This window comes from Aspergillus costaricaensis (assembly GCF_003184835.1).
Source record: "Aspergillus costaricaensis CBS 115574 unplaced genomic scaffold BO79scaffold_19, whole genome shotgun sequence".
In the NCBI taxonomy this organism is placed as follows: domain Eukaryota; kingdom Fungi; phylum Ascomycota; class Eurotiomycetes; order Eurotiales; family Aspergillaceae; genus Aspergillus; species Aspergillus costaricensis.
Window position 1 is genome coordinate 203,703 of NW_020291819.1, and position 14,890 is coordinate 218,592.

General features: G+C 49.3%; 3 protein-coding genes across 3 annotated transcripts; all 3 read right to left on the reverse strand.

Moving 5' to 3' along the window:
* Positions 1-6,783: 6,783 nt before the first annotated feature.
* Positions 6,784-8,986, reverse strand: BO79DRAFT_196422 (transcription factor domain-containing protein; the record flags this gene model as incomplete). Its single annotated transcript, XM_025681204.1, has 8 exons — positions 8,820-8,986; positions 8,545-8,731; positions 7,957-8,491; positions 7,871-7,909; positions 7,770-7,820; positions 7,468-7,724; positions 6,877-7,418; positions 6,784-6,830 (listed from the first exon to the last, which is right to left on the reverse strand). Exons 1-8 carry the CDS (start codon positions 8,902-8,904, stop codon positions 6,784-6,786), a joined length of 1,743 nt encoding a protein of 580 aa, XP_025538631.1. The 5' UTR covers positions 8,905-8,986.
* A 1,312-nt stretch (positions 8,987-10,298) lies between these two features.
* On the reverse strand, positions 10,299-12,469 carry BO79DRAFT_229288 (cytochrome P450; the record flags this gene model as incomplete). The annotated part of the gene is made up of 3 exons (XM_025684028.1): positions 10,299-11,171; positions 11,226-11,753; positions 12,449-12,469. The coding sequence occupies 3 exons, from the start codon at positions 12,467-12,469 to the stop codon at positions 10,299-10,301; spliced, it is 1,422 nt and encodes a 473-aa protein (XP_025538632.1).
* A 1,001-nt stretch (positions 12,470-13,470) lies between these two features.
* On the reverse strand, positions 13,471-14,890 carry gprC (the record flags this gene model as incomplete). The annotated part of the gene is made up of 2 exons (XM_025687034.1): positions 13,471-14,245; positions 14,300-14,890. The coding sequence occupies 2 exons, from the start codon at positions 14,888-14,890 to the stop codon at positions 13,493-13,495; spliced, it is 1,344 nt and encodes a 447-aa protein (XP_025538633.1). The 3' UTR covers positions 13,471-13,492.

The following is a 14,890-nucleotide window of genomic DNA, read 5'->3' on the forward strand; positions in this document are numbered from 1 at the left end:
CGTACTTTCTGTTGACCGGGTAGTCTGACTGTAAATATGACGTGTTGAGTGTAATTGGAACAAATGTTGTGAAGATGCTGCAAGGCAATTTTCAGACAGCGGCCTTATTTTCCGCTGCTTCGGTCCGAGCAGACTGGAGAACGCTCTGGAGCTCAAATAAGCTGAGGCCGAAGTGCGCAGGCGACTATCACATAAGCCCCGTCGCGATCTTCCTTCTGCTGACCTGATCGTGCCTGTATGAGTTCAAGGGCAGGACATGATTATAAAGCGCGTCATCTATATTGAGGTCGCGTGAAACAGTCTTAATCTCCTCATTCCTCGCCGTAAATTGATGTATAGTGAGTTTGAGGTGTACTGATGATCGGGCCAGGTAAACGGTAGCACCATGGCCGTCCGCGTCGACGTTCGGGAGCGCGATCGAATGGCAGCAGATGCTTTGTCGAATCATTCTGCCCGGAGAATCAGCGTCGACAAGTTCTCGCGCGCGTCACGTAACTCCTCACAATCAATTGTTATAGCGACCCGATGAGCCAAATTAACAGGAAATCCAGCCATGCAGCTAGCAACTCCGTCCTCGCCAGTACGGTAGCGGTGGAATAGTGAAATGCGCGTTGCAAGATATCCGCGATGCCTGTCCTTGTCCATATCCATGACGGATGCAATAGCATCCCATCTCATCCATCCTGCCTGCCCCGTACCTCCCAGCCCTCTGAGGCGGATCGATCTATCGCTGTGCCACGGGATAATGGTTCTTGTGACTGGACATGCACGTTTCAAAGGCCACAGAATCCATGGCTTCTTCGCACACAAGGTGGTGTCAGCACATCTTCAGGTCAGAGAATGCCTCCTTAGTTGTTGTGTGAGAGCTGAAGACATAGTTTTCTCCTGGAAGATTCACCTTCTTGCGCGCCCTTGCTTCGAAGCTTCCGGTACCATACTGACGCATCCTTCCCACACCTTACGGGAATTTTCTCTGCATCTGGATGATCCCTTGAACTTACTGAAGACCGAGCACCACAATGCCTTGAACTGGTACACCAGACTCTGCTTCTTCAATTTGAATCGTAACCATTCCTTGAACTGCTGACAATTTTAAACGAGAGTCTAAGAGGGGAGTCTTCAATCACTCCACGCATTGCATCCGTTGGTAGGTATTGCCTAAAAGCGTATGACAAAACCAAGCACCGGTGGACACTTCGACATGCTCGTGATAATTGAGGGAGTCAACGGCAATATGCCGTGTATGGCAGATTCGAAATTCAGTCACTTTCTGCGCCCCCTCCGTAGCACTTTCGGCGACTGTCTGCGAAATAGCAGGGACTCCCAACAACCCGACGGATCCGCCCACAATTTTCCGGTTGCAATGATCTTGCACACATGTTCAGCATTACTCGTAGTTGTGTCACGACCTCATTCGTCACCTGGTGCTTTCAAGAACATTCAGAGCGAGACCTTGACGAACGCAGTAGTGCAGCTTCATACTACTGAACAGCAAGCCGGACTAGTATAAATACACAATTGATCTCTCGCTGAGGTGTAGTCCGTTACATCCTTCAGACTGTATTGGAAACTTCAGCGGCACTGGAAAGGCCGATTGATCGGATTGGGCTTGGAGACATTTCTTCCTGCTTCCAATTCCCTTTGACATCCGGACCATTGTTGGTACTTGCTTCTCCATCCGAGGTCTTGGCTTTGGATAGTGCTTGTCATTTTGGAGATGCACGTCATCGGACCTACTTCCATATTCTTGCGTTTCCGCGGGACTAAATTGTGTTTGGCTCTCAAATCGCTGGGCTGGGCTTTTAGTTCCATGTTCTACAAGCCCCTGTATATAGATCTTCATAGATCCCAGCAGCCAACGCAATTCCAATTCGGTTTCAACTCTGGAATTTGGAAATAGAGCTAGGACGGCCCCGTTGGCTCTGTTGCTCGACCAGCTACCCCTGAATAGCCAGCTGGTAGATCATCATCTATTCCTGTCGATAGAAAGTACAGCAATCGGGCAGAGCTTGTTGATCCAACCCTCCCCCCTTGCTTTGAGAGAGGAGTTCAACCAGAATTCCAAGTGTGCAAGTAGATGGGTTCGCAAGCTGAACTGCAACATGTACAGCCTCTCTACTCATGGCCAGAGTGAAGACGTCGATTTTGAGACACATATATGAAGATCGTGTGTGTGCGTTTCAATGTTAGATGCCATGGCGCTCTTCAGGGCCGATGTATTTGGGATTCGTCGTTAGGTGCGATAAACGAGACCGAAGTAGACTGCTAGCCCAAGTTAGCAGAGACAGTCTTCTTGTGTGCGCTACATTCGGCGTTGAAGTGGAACTGCTCCATCTGGCCGGGTTTGTTCGTACATCTTGGCTGCAGTGATACTGGGCAATAGAGTGTGGCGCGGGCCGAATGCTGGAGAACTTCTATGACCCTGGACGGCTGGGCAAAGTATTGGTCCTGATCATTGGTATCTTGCAATCATGCTTCTTCAGTTGTAGTCATGGGCGCATTCCGCAGACACTTCTCCATTTTGGCCAAAGACTTAGCAAAACGGTCTATCTGACCATCTTCGTTGACTGAAGTGTCATAAAGGTTACCTTTCCTCGAAGCGGCTTCAAAACACACAACCCTTTTAGAGATTATTTTGTTTGAACCGGGATTTAGAAGATTTGGGTCAAGTACCTCAGTCTTTGCTGTCGTACAAAAGCCCATATTGAGAGATGAGCTATGAGTTCACGCTTTCTTGTCCTTCCTTAAAAGATACTTCGTCGGTGATTTCCCGACGCATATCAGCCGTTTGATTGATTGACAGTAAAGACCGCAGATCCTCAAAAGTCAACAGCACAGTAGATCCAGACACCATCCCGGCAGCGAGGGGTTCCCTCAGGCGCGGAGTGCTCTTGTCGTCAAGACAATATGCAGATAATTTCGTGCGGGCGCATGAGAGAGTTGAACTCTAGTGACCGGCAGTCCTTACAGCCACCGACCACCCCGCAAAAGCCCGCAGGGGCCATTGCCATGGCGCTGATATTTCCCCCAATACCTGGATGGGAATAGTGTGATCCCATTCAGAGAAGATAGGGTAAATGTAACTCCACAGTGGACTTCTGCTTCGCCGTGTGCATGTCTATTGTACTTTTCTTGGAACGCCAAAGATCTTCTGGCTTACCAGTCTTTTCTTCGATTGGAACTCAACTCCACTCAGTCGAAGGCGTAGCTTTCATTCTCCCATCTGGAAATAATCGTACCAAGTGATTCGGCCAGCGCGGTCGGTCGATTGGCAACTTGTACACCTTGGCTTGCTACCAGCTTCTCGAGGCGATGCCACGTTTCGTGGAATCATCAAGGAAATCAAAGTCCTGAAACTGGCAGCTCGGTCGTATCGTTCTCCGTATTATCATCTTATATATCTTGGTCATTGGGTAGACATTTGTCCAGAGAAATGAGCTGTCAGTGGTAATAGTAAGAACCCACTTCCATTGCCATTGCGTTCTTCTCAGCCTCCGTCTTCGGGTTTGTAAGTCCTGCGACATTTGGCTTTTTTGGGATTGACGGCTTTTGACTGTATCCAAGTCTCCCTGAATTATGGGATTTCAGCTGGAGTTTTTGGTCATTCTGTGCAGGTGAAGATTGACTGCGGATGCAATTATACATCAGTGGGTTCAGTTTGAGTTAGTGGAACGAACGATCCGTTCATTCAACGTAAGGTCATGATGTCCAGAAAGCAAATTCCCGGGTTGTCCAGCAGCAGCCAAACCAGTCAACGAATGGCCACATGAAGTGGCCAACCCCATGGCTTTGAATGATTGCATAGGATTTTATCTCATGGAGATACCAAAGGGAGCCAACAACATGAGGTGAACGGATTTCAGGAGCAGACACCTCTGGACGATCACAGTACGGAGCCCAGTGCCTTGGGAGCATGTCGGTTCAGGAGACAGTTCTGTGATCAGAGACATGTGACTTGGCTTGAAGCAAGCAGCCCTGCATTTGACCAATATCACTTTCGTCCCACACACACCGTGAAGCCGGTGATGTCTACACTTCATCATCTAGTGCAGTCGGATATCATTAGAAGCCCATGGTGTGCCTCACGCCGGCTGTTATGGGATGCTTTCTTTCCATTGAGACAACCTGGAGATCCTCTTACCCAGGTTGTGGAGGCGTGTTGAAATTAACGCGACGTTGGAATCACTCCACCAGGTTTCTGTTTCAGTGAGGGTCATGAGCTCTGCATTTTTGTCTTGGAAGGCGGGGTAGGGCGTGGCCGACATGAACCAGACCGCGTAGTTGCTGTTGTGTCCAGACAGACAATCACTCCTTGCGATCGTTCCCAGCTGTTCAGGTTATCGGAACGCACTGGTGCCATGAAGGCTTGGGTCGTCTAATGGGTTTGCGAAAGAGGAAGAGCCCAAAGAGATACCGTGATCACGAGCAAGTATACTAGTTGGATCAAGTAGCTTTCTCCGCGATCTGGAGCTTCGTAACATGTTTCCTGAGCGATCGGGAAAGTATCGTATGGCTTGTTTCAGCACTGGATAAGTCCGATATGAAGAGACATGTGGCATGGTGCCTCTTCTCGATAGTTATCCTGTCTGTTTCTTCAACCTTCCTGCTCTCATAGGATAATCATCGGCCAACTGACAATCGTCCATAACCGGGACAAGCTGCTTGGCAAGATCGGAAAGGTATTACTGACGACGAAGTGCTGCTATATAACTAGTCAGCCAGATCCACTGTGTCCATGGGGCTTCTGTGTACTCACCTGAGACTGTTCTACGTCTTGAACTGTGTAGGCCATTCCCTTCGTTTCTGATGTGGAAGTGTTCATCATGTGCCACACGGTAACATCAAAGGTTACCAATCTAAAAAAGATATATACTTAGTGCTGCGCTTCCTCATCCGAGTCAAGTATGGCGTGCACATCATCGCTATTGTAGTCTGTGGATAGACAGCTTCGTCAATGTAACCAAAGAACGCATGTATAAGTCCAGGTTGCCTTCTGTTTTGTCTTCCTTCTTGTCTTGTGGCTTGCCTTAAGGGTCGACGCGTCACGCAAGAGTAAAAGCATGTCCGCCAACATGCTGGAGACAGTGATACCATAGGACCTGCTGGGACTGCAAGGCTAGAAATAATATATGGCACGTTCGGTCATGGGTCAAACGATGAGCTCAACGACAGAGACTCCAAGAACATAAGACATAATAGCGGTAAGTTGTTATAACGTTCGGAACCATTGGTGGCTCGGTCCATAGAAAGAAAGCCATCACTGGTATATGAGGCACTAATCAGCACCTCAACCACGCGTCGGTCCGCTGAGCAATATATTAGAGAGCATGTAGGATATAATGTTTTACCGTAACGATTCTAGGGGATCATCAGATCCGCCCTTTTATCTCGGAAGGAAAACCAGCGTGCTTTAAGCTGGTTATCTCGCCAGTCTGCGCTCTTCTCTAATAAAAAGAGGTTATTAGCTGTCACCGAAAACCATATCAGAAGGCATACGTGAGGCGACATGTCCATTACAGTGAAGTTCTGACTGGGCTATAGCGTCGCATGCGATATTTATCCTGCATGCACTGTCAAGCCCTTATGTACGGCTTGCTCAGGTCACGAGAGGAAGGACACGGTTCCACCAAGTACAGTGCAGCTAGAGGAGCGCGACTGACAATCTTCCGTCGAGAAGCAGACAATCGTCCTCGAGTATGAGATCTCTGTATCATGCAGTGATAGTATGACACGTTTGGAACTGCTCAGGTCGACATCTCGAAATGCTCGACGAAAGGCCTCTCTATCAATTTTATTATGAGTCCCAAAGTCCCAAGGGTATGTGTCATTAGATCTTGTTACCTTTTCTCAGTAATGAGCGCAAGCTTAGCAGTAAGCTGTAGGCTCTATGGCCCCATTTGACGAGTCTCCGTATGAGAATGCCACTGTGCCCATACGTTCGACTATGTTGCTTTACTTTTCAGTCCCCGGTGAGCGTATATATCACCACTGAGGACTCTGGGATGACTCGTGCAATGACAGGTCCTCATGCTATGTCAGAAAAGTTTCGCCTTTCGACATGAAGAAGAGAGTACCGCAAGGAAGAGATAAAGTCGATTAATAGCAAAGTATGCTTGAGGCATGTTAGCCATCTTATGTTTAAGACGAATACATATATAAGGTAGGAATGAGCTTGACTGATGATGTACTGAGAGAGAAGAGAAGTGATGCAGAGAAGAGGTAGAGGAGATAAGGAACCCGGCTAGGAATTTATAGCCAATTCTAAAATCAGTTTCCGTGGGAGTCACCGTTTGGATGACACGCCGTGTGAATTTTTTCATTCCTTAGAGACGGGAAGTTCCCATTACACGAGTCAGCGTGAATTGTAGAATGCTGTGTGCGTCACTTAGGAGGTCTCTATCACGGGTGGTTTTAGCGCCGTATGGATACCAATTCACGAATCCTAGCCGCCTAGATGCACCACAGAGAATGCTGTCAGTGAAAACATTGTTAAAAGACTCAGAAGACTTCCCAGAACTGAACATTGTCAGGACTTTTGGTATCAAATTCTAACAGTACGCTAATGCTTCTTGTATGATAGTAGTTGGGTATGCGCATAGATTTAGGCACTTCACTGCATCGATGCAGCGCCATCACAGGATCCCAGGATCCCTGAGATTGAAGAAATCCATATAAACAGGACTTCAGTATATCTGTGTGAATCCATACCATGCACTCAACAATAACCATCTGCAATAACCCGAGGACGTGAAGTGATGGCTTTCACATAAGACATCAATCTTGTCAAGGCTTGCTGAATTCACGTTCTATTGCTTCCACCATCTCGTCTACTAGGGTCAGCTTCACTCAATCACACGGTGGAGTACGCATACGTACCTCGCATTCCTTGGATTGCCTCAAAGGCAATTGCATGATTCGCCAGGAACTTCGCTACTACTCGCAGGCTCTGTTCCAACTCATTCCTCAGTCCTGCCAAGGGAAAATCACCTGCGTTCGAATCCGGCACCTTTGTAACGAAAGGCCTTGTTTTGCAACTCAGAGTCAGCATCGTATAGCCCGCCTGCATGGCGCAACTGATCAAAGTGGGCATGGCCCGGGGAACCTCATAGTTCTGGAATATGTACGGTAAATTGGTCGGAGAATCATCATTGGTTGGGTTAGGAAATGGAAGACTGTCCATTAAAGTTACAACGTTTATGGCTGCATGGACACAGATCACTGAGGATGTGTGCGATGAGAAGGGGAACTGGATGCCAAATTGTTGCATCGAAGCAGGACGCTGCAGGAAGGTCGTATCACTGGATGCTCGACCTCCATTGATGCTTTCGTTGGCACACGAGACTGGATGCAGACCAGGCTGTTCAGAGAACATGGGCACATCTTGAAAGGCACAGTAGCGGTGCAATTTGATCCGAGCGCTACACAGTCAGTCCGCCAGTGCAGACAATAACAAACCTGGATACTCACCTGTGCAATTTAATCTCAGCATACGATCTCAAAGCGCTTGCGGCCACCGATTCGACACAGTTTGGCTGGGGGCCCTGGGATGCCGACAGTTTATCTCGGCACTCGAATAGCAGTGAGGTAATCTGAGTATCAAGCTCGGACATCCGCTTTGGAATCCATGACACATCCTCTCGGCGCCGTATAGTCTCGTCAAGCTCAATGGCAAAAATACCAGCTTCATATAAAGCTTGTTGGGCTTCAACACGGAGCCTCCAGTCCTAAAAGGCATAAGCGTGGGTTCCTCGAATTAGGGGGGAACACACCTTTGGATATGGAGTCACAAATGAAGGATCGTATACGTCAAACGAAGCCGGCTGTACAAGATTAGTCAGATATCCTCCTTGCTGCCAGATGTAGCACTCACCATGCCAGTCACCGTTGCCATATGACTTGCGGCCATATACTACGAAATTAGCACTGTGTGGTTGAAACAGGGCTAACAAAACCAACCACAAACCACCATGACCTGCGCCGGGCCAAGGCATATTCATTCTCCTCCAGGGACTCATGCAGTCCTAGCATGAAGGCCATTTCCAAAGCCTCATTCGCTAACCTTGCCGTGTTATCCAGATTCCCTTGCTGGCCATACTCATAGAAGCACAGGATAGATAGTGCAATAACTCCTTCCAGGCACACAGGGAGTTTGGAGTGAAACGGTGGCCGACCGATGGAATCCCGCAAAGAGCCTTCAAACCCACCGGGGGCCCGTAGCGGCTGGTAATCCCGAGCAATCACCGCATATGCAGCTTCGGCAAATCGCAGCGAAACCTCTCTTCGGAGGGTGACATATTCTGGTCTGGCAGGATATTTCACATCTTTATGGGGGACCAGCGCCACCATCGCTGAGATGGCTAGAGCGAGTGGACTTGCCGGCTTGAACCCATCGGGGTGGTCCACCTTGGCTGGATTGTGGGTGACGGGTAAACGATCAGGCGGGGGCAGGATGGGATAGTATGGATGTATGAAAATGTAGTATGCATCCAATCTGCAACGTGTCAGCGGGATTCGATGCCGTATTATTATGGCCTCCCCGCTTACATGTCCTCATTGCTGCCGTATAGCTGGACCGTGTTGACGGACTGGGCGGACTGCAAATCCCGAATGGTTTCGACTGGGTTTCGCGGGAAAACAGAGTCAAACATGGACTCTATTTCAGCCATTGGAGTTCCAACATTGCGCAGGGTAGCGCTGGGGCCACACAGTTTAGCCAGTTTCTGCATCCATTCTAGACTCGGCAGTTAGCAACCGTTGATCAGCAGGACTCGTGAGTAAGGGGGGGGGAAGAGGTGAAAGGCGGCAGGAAGTAAGTATACCATTCCCATCGAGAGTTGATGCTGTCCCGGCAGAGGGGGATCCTTTGGTTGAGGGCCCATCCTGAGCCGAGTGCGGATCTGACATGGCCTTGGCATCTAGTATGCGCGGGCCGGGAGTGACTGGGGTTGATGCTGTCGTCTTAGCACGGAATATATAGATACTGGAGGGATTCCTGACGAAGGGGCCAAAACACCGTTTGAGACCCGAGCCATAGGAACGGAAGCGCCCCCCACGGCTGTCAAAGCAAAGATCAGTCAGGTTTTCCGTCCGAACTACTGCAGCACCTCCCCGGATAATCCATGAACCCGATCGGTCCGTCCAGTCGTTGGACAGGGGGGGGGGAGGGTGAGCAGTAGCACCAAGAGTTACTGACAGGACGACTAGTATTCCCTAGTCTCTCCATCCATCTTCCAGCACCTACCCAGCATTGTGGCCCGATTGGGTCGAGGTTTCCATCAGATCCCGTTCCAGACGCCGTCGTCGCCCGGCTTCTGCTGGTTTTGTCGTGACTGTCATCGCTCCCCCATTGTCAAGATAGTATTCCACGGAATAATTAGGAGATGCGGAAAGGAAAGAAGACACATGCCCCGGCCAGCAGTTCGAAAAATCTTTATATGGTGGTCATCAGGCGGTTCAAATCCCGACAAAGTGGGCTAACGCCGCGGAGAAGGGCAAGATTCGGGGATAGACAGTTGGGAGGTGGGATTTGCTTTGCTTCATGACACGAACGAGAGCTGCGCCCTTGCAACAATCATCTTGGCAATAACCGGTACAGCCAGACCCGTGGTTGCTTACTGGGTAACCGGGAATGGCTCACACTCCGTTGACGCTACAAGTAATAGTAGTAATACTTAGTACTGGCAGTAGATACAAACAGCTGATAGATGGAAGGACATTCCAGAGTTCTCGGGGGGGGGAAAGAGTGGAGGGAACGGAGACAGCAGCCGGTGATTGAACCAAAGGTTGTACCTGATCAGGCCTGGCGGTGGGGAACAAACAGCCCGGCCAGACCCCGGGCGGCTGGCTCATTCTGCCTTCTTCTGCCTCTTCTTTGGGGGTTTTTCCATGTCGCTTCGGCCGAAGCTGCAGGTTGGGACCCACAATTATGGAACACGGACAGCCCCTCTCTTACTATCTCTTCCCTCTCTTCTGCCACTACGAAGCCCTACTAGATTATTCTAGTCTCTAATCTCATCACCATTCGGGTCAATTTCCTCCATTCTCCTGCATCCTTTGACTTCCTCACTCCTTCGGCTCTGCAATACATAATCCTTCTGCACGTCCATTCGGCATTGAATCCATCCCCCTGTCCTATCCTGTCCTGTCCTATCCACCTTCTCGAACTGGATCGTCATCCATCTCGATCACACACCACCTTGTCCTTCCCCACACACGCGCTTGCTGCCGCTAGACGAGCCGCCTGCAGACCATTCTTCCAAGCGAGCGACACCTCATGCAGCTGAATGGAGATCATTCGTCTATTGACGTTGAATGTCACAGCGATGTCCAGACGGAGCGATCAGAAAATAGTTTTCCGGCTTCATACTTTCCCGCGTCGTGCCCGACGCCAGTCGCACCCCTCGACACTCACGGAACAACTCGGTTGCTGCTAAGCGAAGTTCCATCCAGGCTAGATGCACCCCCAGGCAGATTCGCGTGCCGTACCCAAAGGGGGAGAGACCCTGCCTGGCTGCATCGGATCCATGTCCATCCCCTCCTAACCAGCGACTGACATTAAAGGTTTCGGGATCTGGGTAAAGTTCCTCATCACGGTGCATGGTGTAACTCTGCGTGCTGACCGTCGTTCCTTGAGGAATCTGGTATCCGCAAAAGGTCGCTCCGCCATTCGGCACGCCCCGCGGCAAGGAGCCTGGGGCTGCTCCATAGAGCCTTAGGGTCTCCGTGATGACGGCATTGAGGAGCGGCAGTTCCTCCAACGCAGCTTCGTTATAATTCGGATCCAGCGCACTGACCTCTTCTTCCAGATCGTGCTGGAGCTTCGGCTGCGACAGCACAGCCCATACCAGGTAAGTCAGCGTGACAGCAGTAGTATCGGAGCCAGCCACGATCAGATTACCCGCTTCAATCACCACGTCCTCCTCAGAAAGCGTGCTGCTCGTCTTCTCCGATTCATTGACTATTCCGGTGAAAATATTCCGCGTGGAGTTGCTATTCGCTCGACTATTTGACACCGCTCGCCTTCCATATTCAGTAAGATAGTCGCTGGGGCGAAACATCGCCTGGAAGGATGCAAGTGGGACATATCGGCCAATGAGTGCCACAAGGGGAAGCTCAACGTTGATTCCCGAACCCATCATGGTGGACTCCAAAATATTGATATATTTGTTTTTCTTCTGACCATTAGCCGAGTCTGTCATGCAGCAATGGGCACTGTAATAACTCACCTTTCCATACTGCAACATTTCAAATGATTCACCGAACATCAAATGTCCGCTGACATCAGTGGCGAGAAACGTCCACCACTTCAGAACATCGGAAGTCCCATCCCGCAGCAATTCACCGCGAATCCGAGACACTGCTAACTGGACTTTTTCCTTTACTACGGGCTCCCATGTTTGTCTTAATTCGGATTTTGAGAATGCACGCGCAAACAACTTCCTCCGCGCAGCATGTTCCTTGGGATCCCGCATAGTAAAGACTCCCGGATTTCGCTCCCAGGAGAACTTTTGATACCATGGGGTCTTCAGGAAGGCCGACCCGACACGATGGATCTCTTTGAACTCGGGCTGTGAGGAAATGGAAACCTCGTCCGGAGCAATACGCACTACAGGGCCATATTTCTGGTGCAGATCGTGGATGAAGTAGATGCGCTTTCCCGTTACGATCGATAACTTTAGCGGCAACCTCGTTACTCTTGTGTACAGAGGTCCCGGTATGTGACGCAGGGGAGATCTGAGGAACTTGTAAGTAATCTATACCATTGGTCAGTAACTGCCTCATCCTGCAGAGGATGCTAGTATGCTGCGGTGAAGACATGCATACCTGCAAAACCCAGATCGCCACCACAGTCACAACGCACAATGCAACATGTTGCTCCATGTCAGAATTGAGTCAGTACAACAGTTGTTCGGAGCAATGGAATGGAATTATTGCCATAAACAACAAAGAAAAGAAGAGAAAATCATCAAGAATCTACCATTTTTATATGTACTTCATCCCGGTCACGCCTTTGAGTCATGAACGCAGGCTCCTCATTTGCTGTTCGGAGCCCGGCTCCACCCCCGCTCTCCGCACGCGGCTATTCTGCTCGAAATACCATCCAGTCCCCCCCGGTTTCGAAAGTCCAAAAGTACGATCAAGAGACTTTACTCACCCCTGTCCTTTTTCACAAGTTCTATGACATAATATCTCACCAACTATAACTTTGCCACCTCCATCTCTATAGCGATAAGATGAGGCGTGTACGGCAAGACAAGCAATCTCGAATCCCATGCCAAGCTTCAGGCAATGTCGTACACAACCGTCCAGACTAATAGTATATTATAACTTATAGTCTCGAGTGATCTTGTTCAGAGAAGTATGATTAAGGCATAACTGGGTTTCAATTTCCGGTAATGCGTCATACCATGTAGCAGCTTAAATGCTCCAATTAACATATCGCTCGCACCGCAGCCATCCAGATCGCCATCACATCCAGGCAGTTACCTCAAAACAAAAGGGAATCTCATAGAATCATTCTTCATTCGCATGTAATTTTATTCCCCGAACAATATTTACATGAATGAGCTTGAGAGCAATCTGGAAACCACTCACAGGCCAAGGAAAGCATGGCAACCGACCAGCGAGCGACTTCCTAACAGTCCCAAAAACCAATCCTAATTAACCACTTCTTTACATTTACCGCATGATCCCGGTTAACCCATCATGGATGTGTCTTCGTAACTACCCCATTTCCTTTTCTCATTACAAGTGAATATAAATGGGTTTCACCCTCTCTGCATATACGCGTCATAGACCAACCCGAAACGATCAAACTTTCTGTTTCTGTACTTCGATAATTACTTACGTACTTATTTTTTATATAACCATTCATAGATATCACACTGACTGACTAGTCATAGTTTTCTATTCTCATCGTAGTATAAAGTATTATTTTGATTGTATTTTTGGGTCAAGGACTAATCTAGAAATACCGGTGCTTTTTGAATAGGACTGGAGTAGAGTACGACTACATCATATGTATAGCAAAGGAGGCAAGAGAATGGAAAGATCACAATTCTCCGAAAAGGATATTACCATTAGAACAGAAAGAACTTTTATTGATTCCGCAGTGCACCACTTCTGCTAATTTGAACCCAAGACGAAAGGAGGAAGAAAAAGTCTGGTATCATTCCTAGAGGTATTCAGAGAAAAGACGAAAGAGAGAAAGGAAAAGATCTGGTGCAAGGTATATACATGTGCATAGAGATTTATGCAAGATGAAAGGTAAGGATTCCCATGCTCCTCCGCGGCCCTCCGCGGAGAGTAATAGAGGTAGATCTTCTGATCGAAGGATAGATGTCGGGAGTCATCAGAGAATGAAGGTGAATCTGGAATAGCCGCCACCTCAAGTTTAAAATAAACCGTATATAGTAGTACAAATATAGGCGTGAGAAGTAGTATAACATAGAAAATAAGGAAGGGCATTATTTGGAAGATATGCGGTGGGCGACTATCTCCCCCACATCCGTGCTGATGGGTCATTGATTCTCCCATGGTGACGGTCTGAATCCTTGCTCGAGCGATCGCTGCTCTCTTCGACTCCATTGTCGAAGGCAGGTTCAGAGGTAATCTCGATCGTCGTGTGTTGGTACACCTTACCCATGGGAGTCAATTCAACGCCGGCAGTCTGCACGATGTTGTCGGTGGAGCCGTCGCGCACAGTTTGCTCGAGATCATCATCTTCATGATGTATACCCTTGCGCAGAGCGCTAATGTCCGTCCGGTTCATCTTGGGATCCGCGGTGATGGTGGTCAGATGGTTTTCTGTGGTCTTTCGGCCCTTGCTGCTGGCGAAGCGATTGTAACTGCGATCGTGGCTGGGTTCCGATTCCAAGATCAGGTTTCGACGGGTCAGGGTGTACAGCAGGGCGTCAACCAGTCCGGAGCTAGTGATCAATGCACCGGCAACACAGAAGTAGGCTACACTTGGGGAGTTGCCTTGCGCGGTCGCCATTCGACCTGCAGCCAGAGGGAGCGAAAGGACAATGTAGGCGATCGGATAGATAACCATGTATCCGATGACGCGGCGAAGGCGCTTCAGACTTTCGATGTGACTGCTGCCCAGAATGGCGGATTGCTTGATCCGGATCCGCAGCTGGAACCACATCACAGCATACAGACAGACCGTGCCGAATTCGGCCAAGAAAATCCAGATATAGTGAGTCCAGAGACGGATGGATTCGTAGTCTTCGCTGATCCAGCACTAGAAGCGCGAAAGTTTAGTTCTGGGCCCATTCGATGTAGGAGGATGACTTACCCAGGCACCTGATGGGATAAAGACGTAGCGGCCATGAGCAGCAAGGGGGATAATGACTAGGACGGCGACGAAGATCCAAACTCCAATGACGAAGCTGACGAAGACCCGATGGCTCATTTTCCGCCCAAGAGCGACGAGAAGGAAAGTATGAAAAGCAATCGCCATGACGAAAAGTCCACTTCCTGGGTCTCCTACCTGCAGCCAGAATCCCTGGAGGAAGCAACCTGCCGAGTCCGCGGATATCTTATCCTCTGCGATCCATTTGATGCATATCAGGAAGGCGAGCGCTTGCTGGAGATCGGCCAAAACGAGGTTGTAGATGAGAATGACATATTGATTATAACCGATGTACCGGGCATAGGAACCGCGCCAAAAGATGAGTCGATAGCTGATGAAACAGATCAAGGCTAGTGTCGCTATGAAGGATAGAACTGCCATGACAGAGACTGCAATAAGACCTTTGCGCTGCGTGCTTGGGAGGGGATCAATGTCCAGAGTGACGCCACCCGGGCCATAGATCGTTCGGCGGAATAGGTCGCGTCCCCCTTCATCGAATGCCCCCAGGGCACTCAACACATGTACAAGACTCAT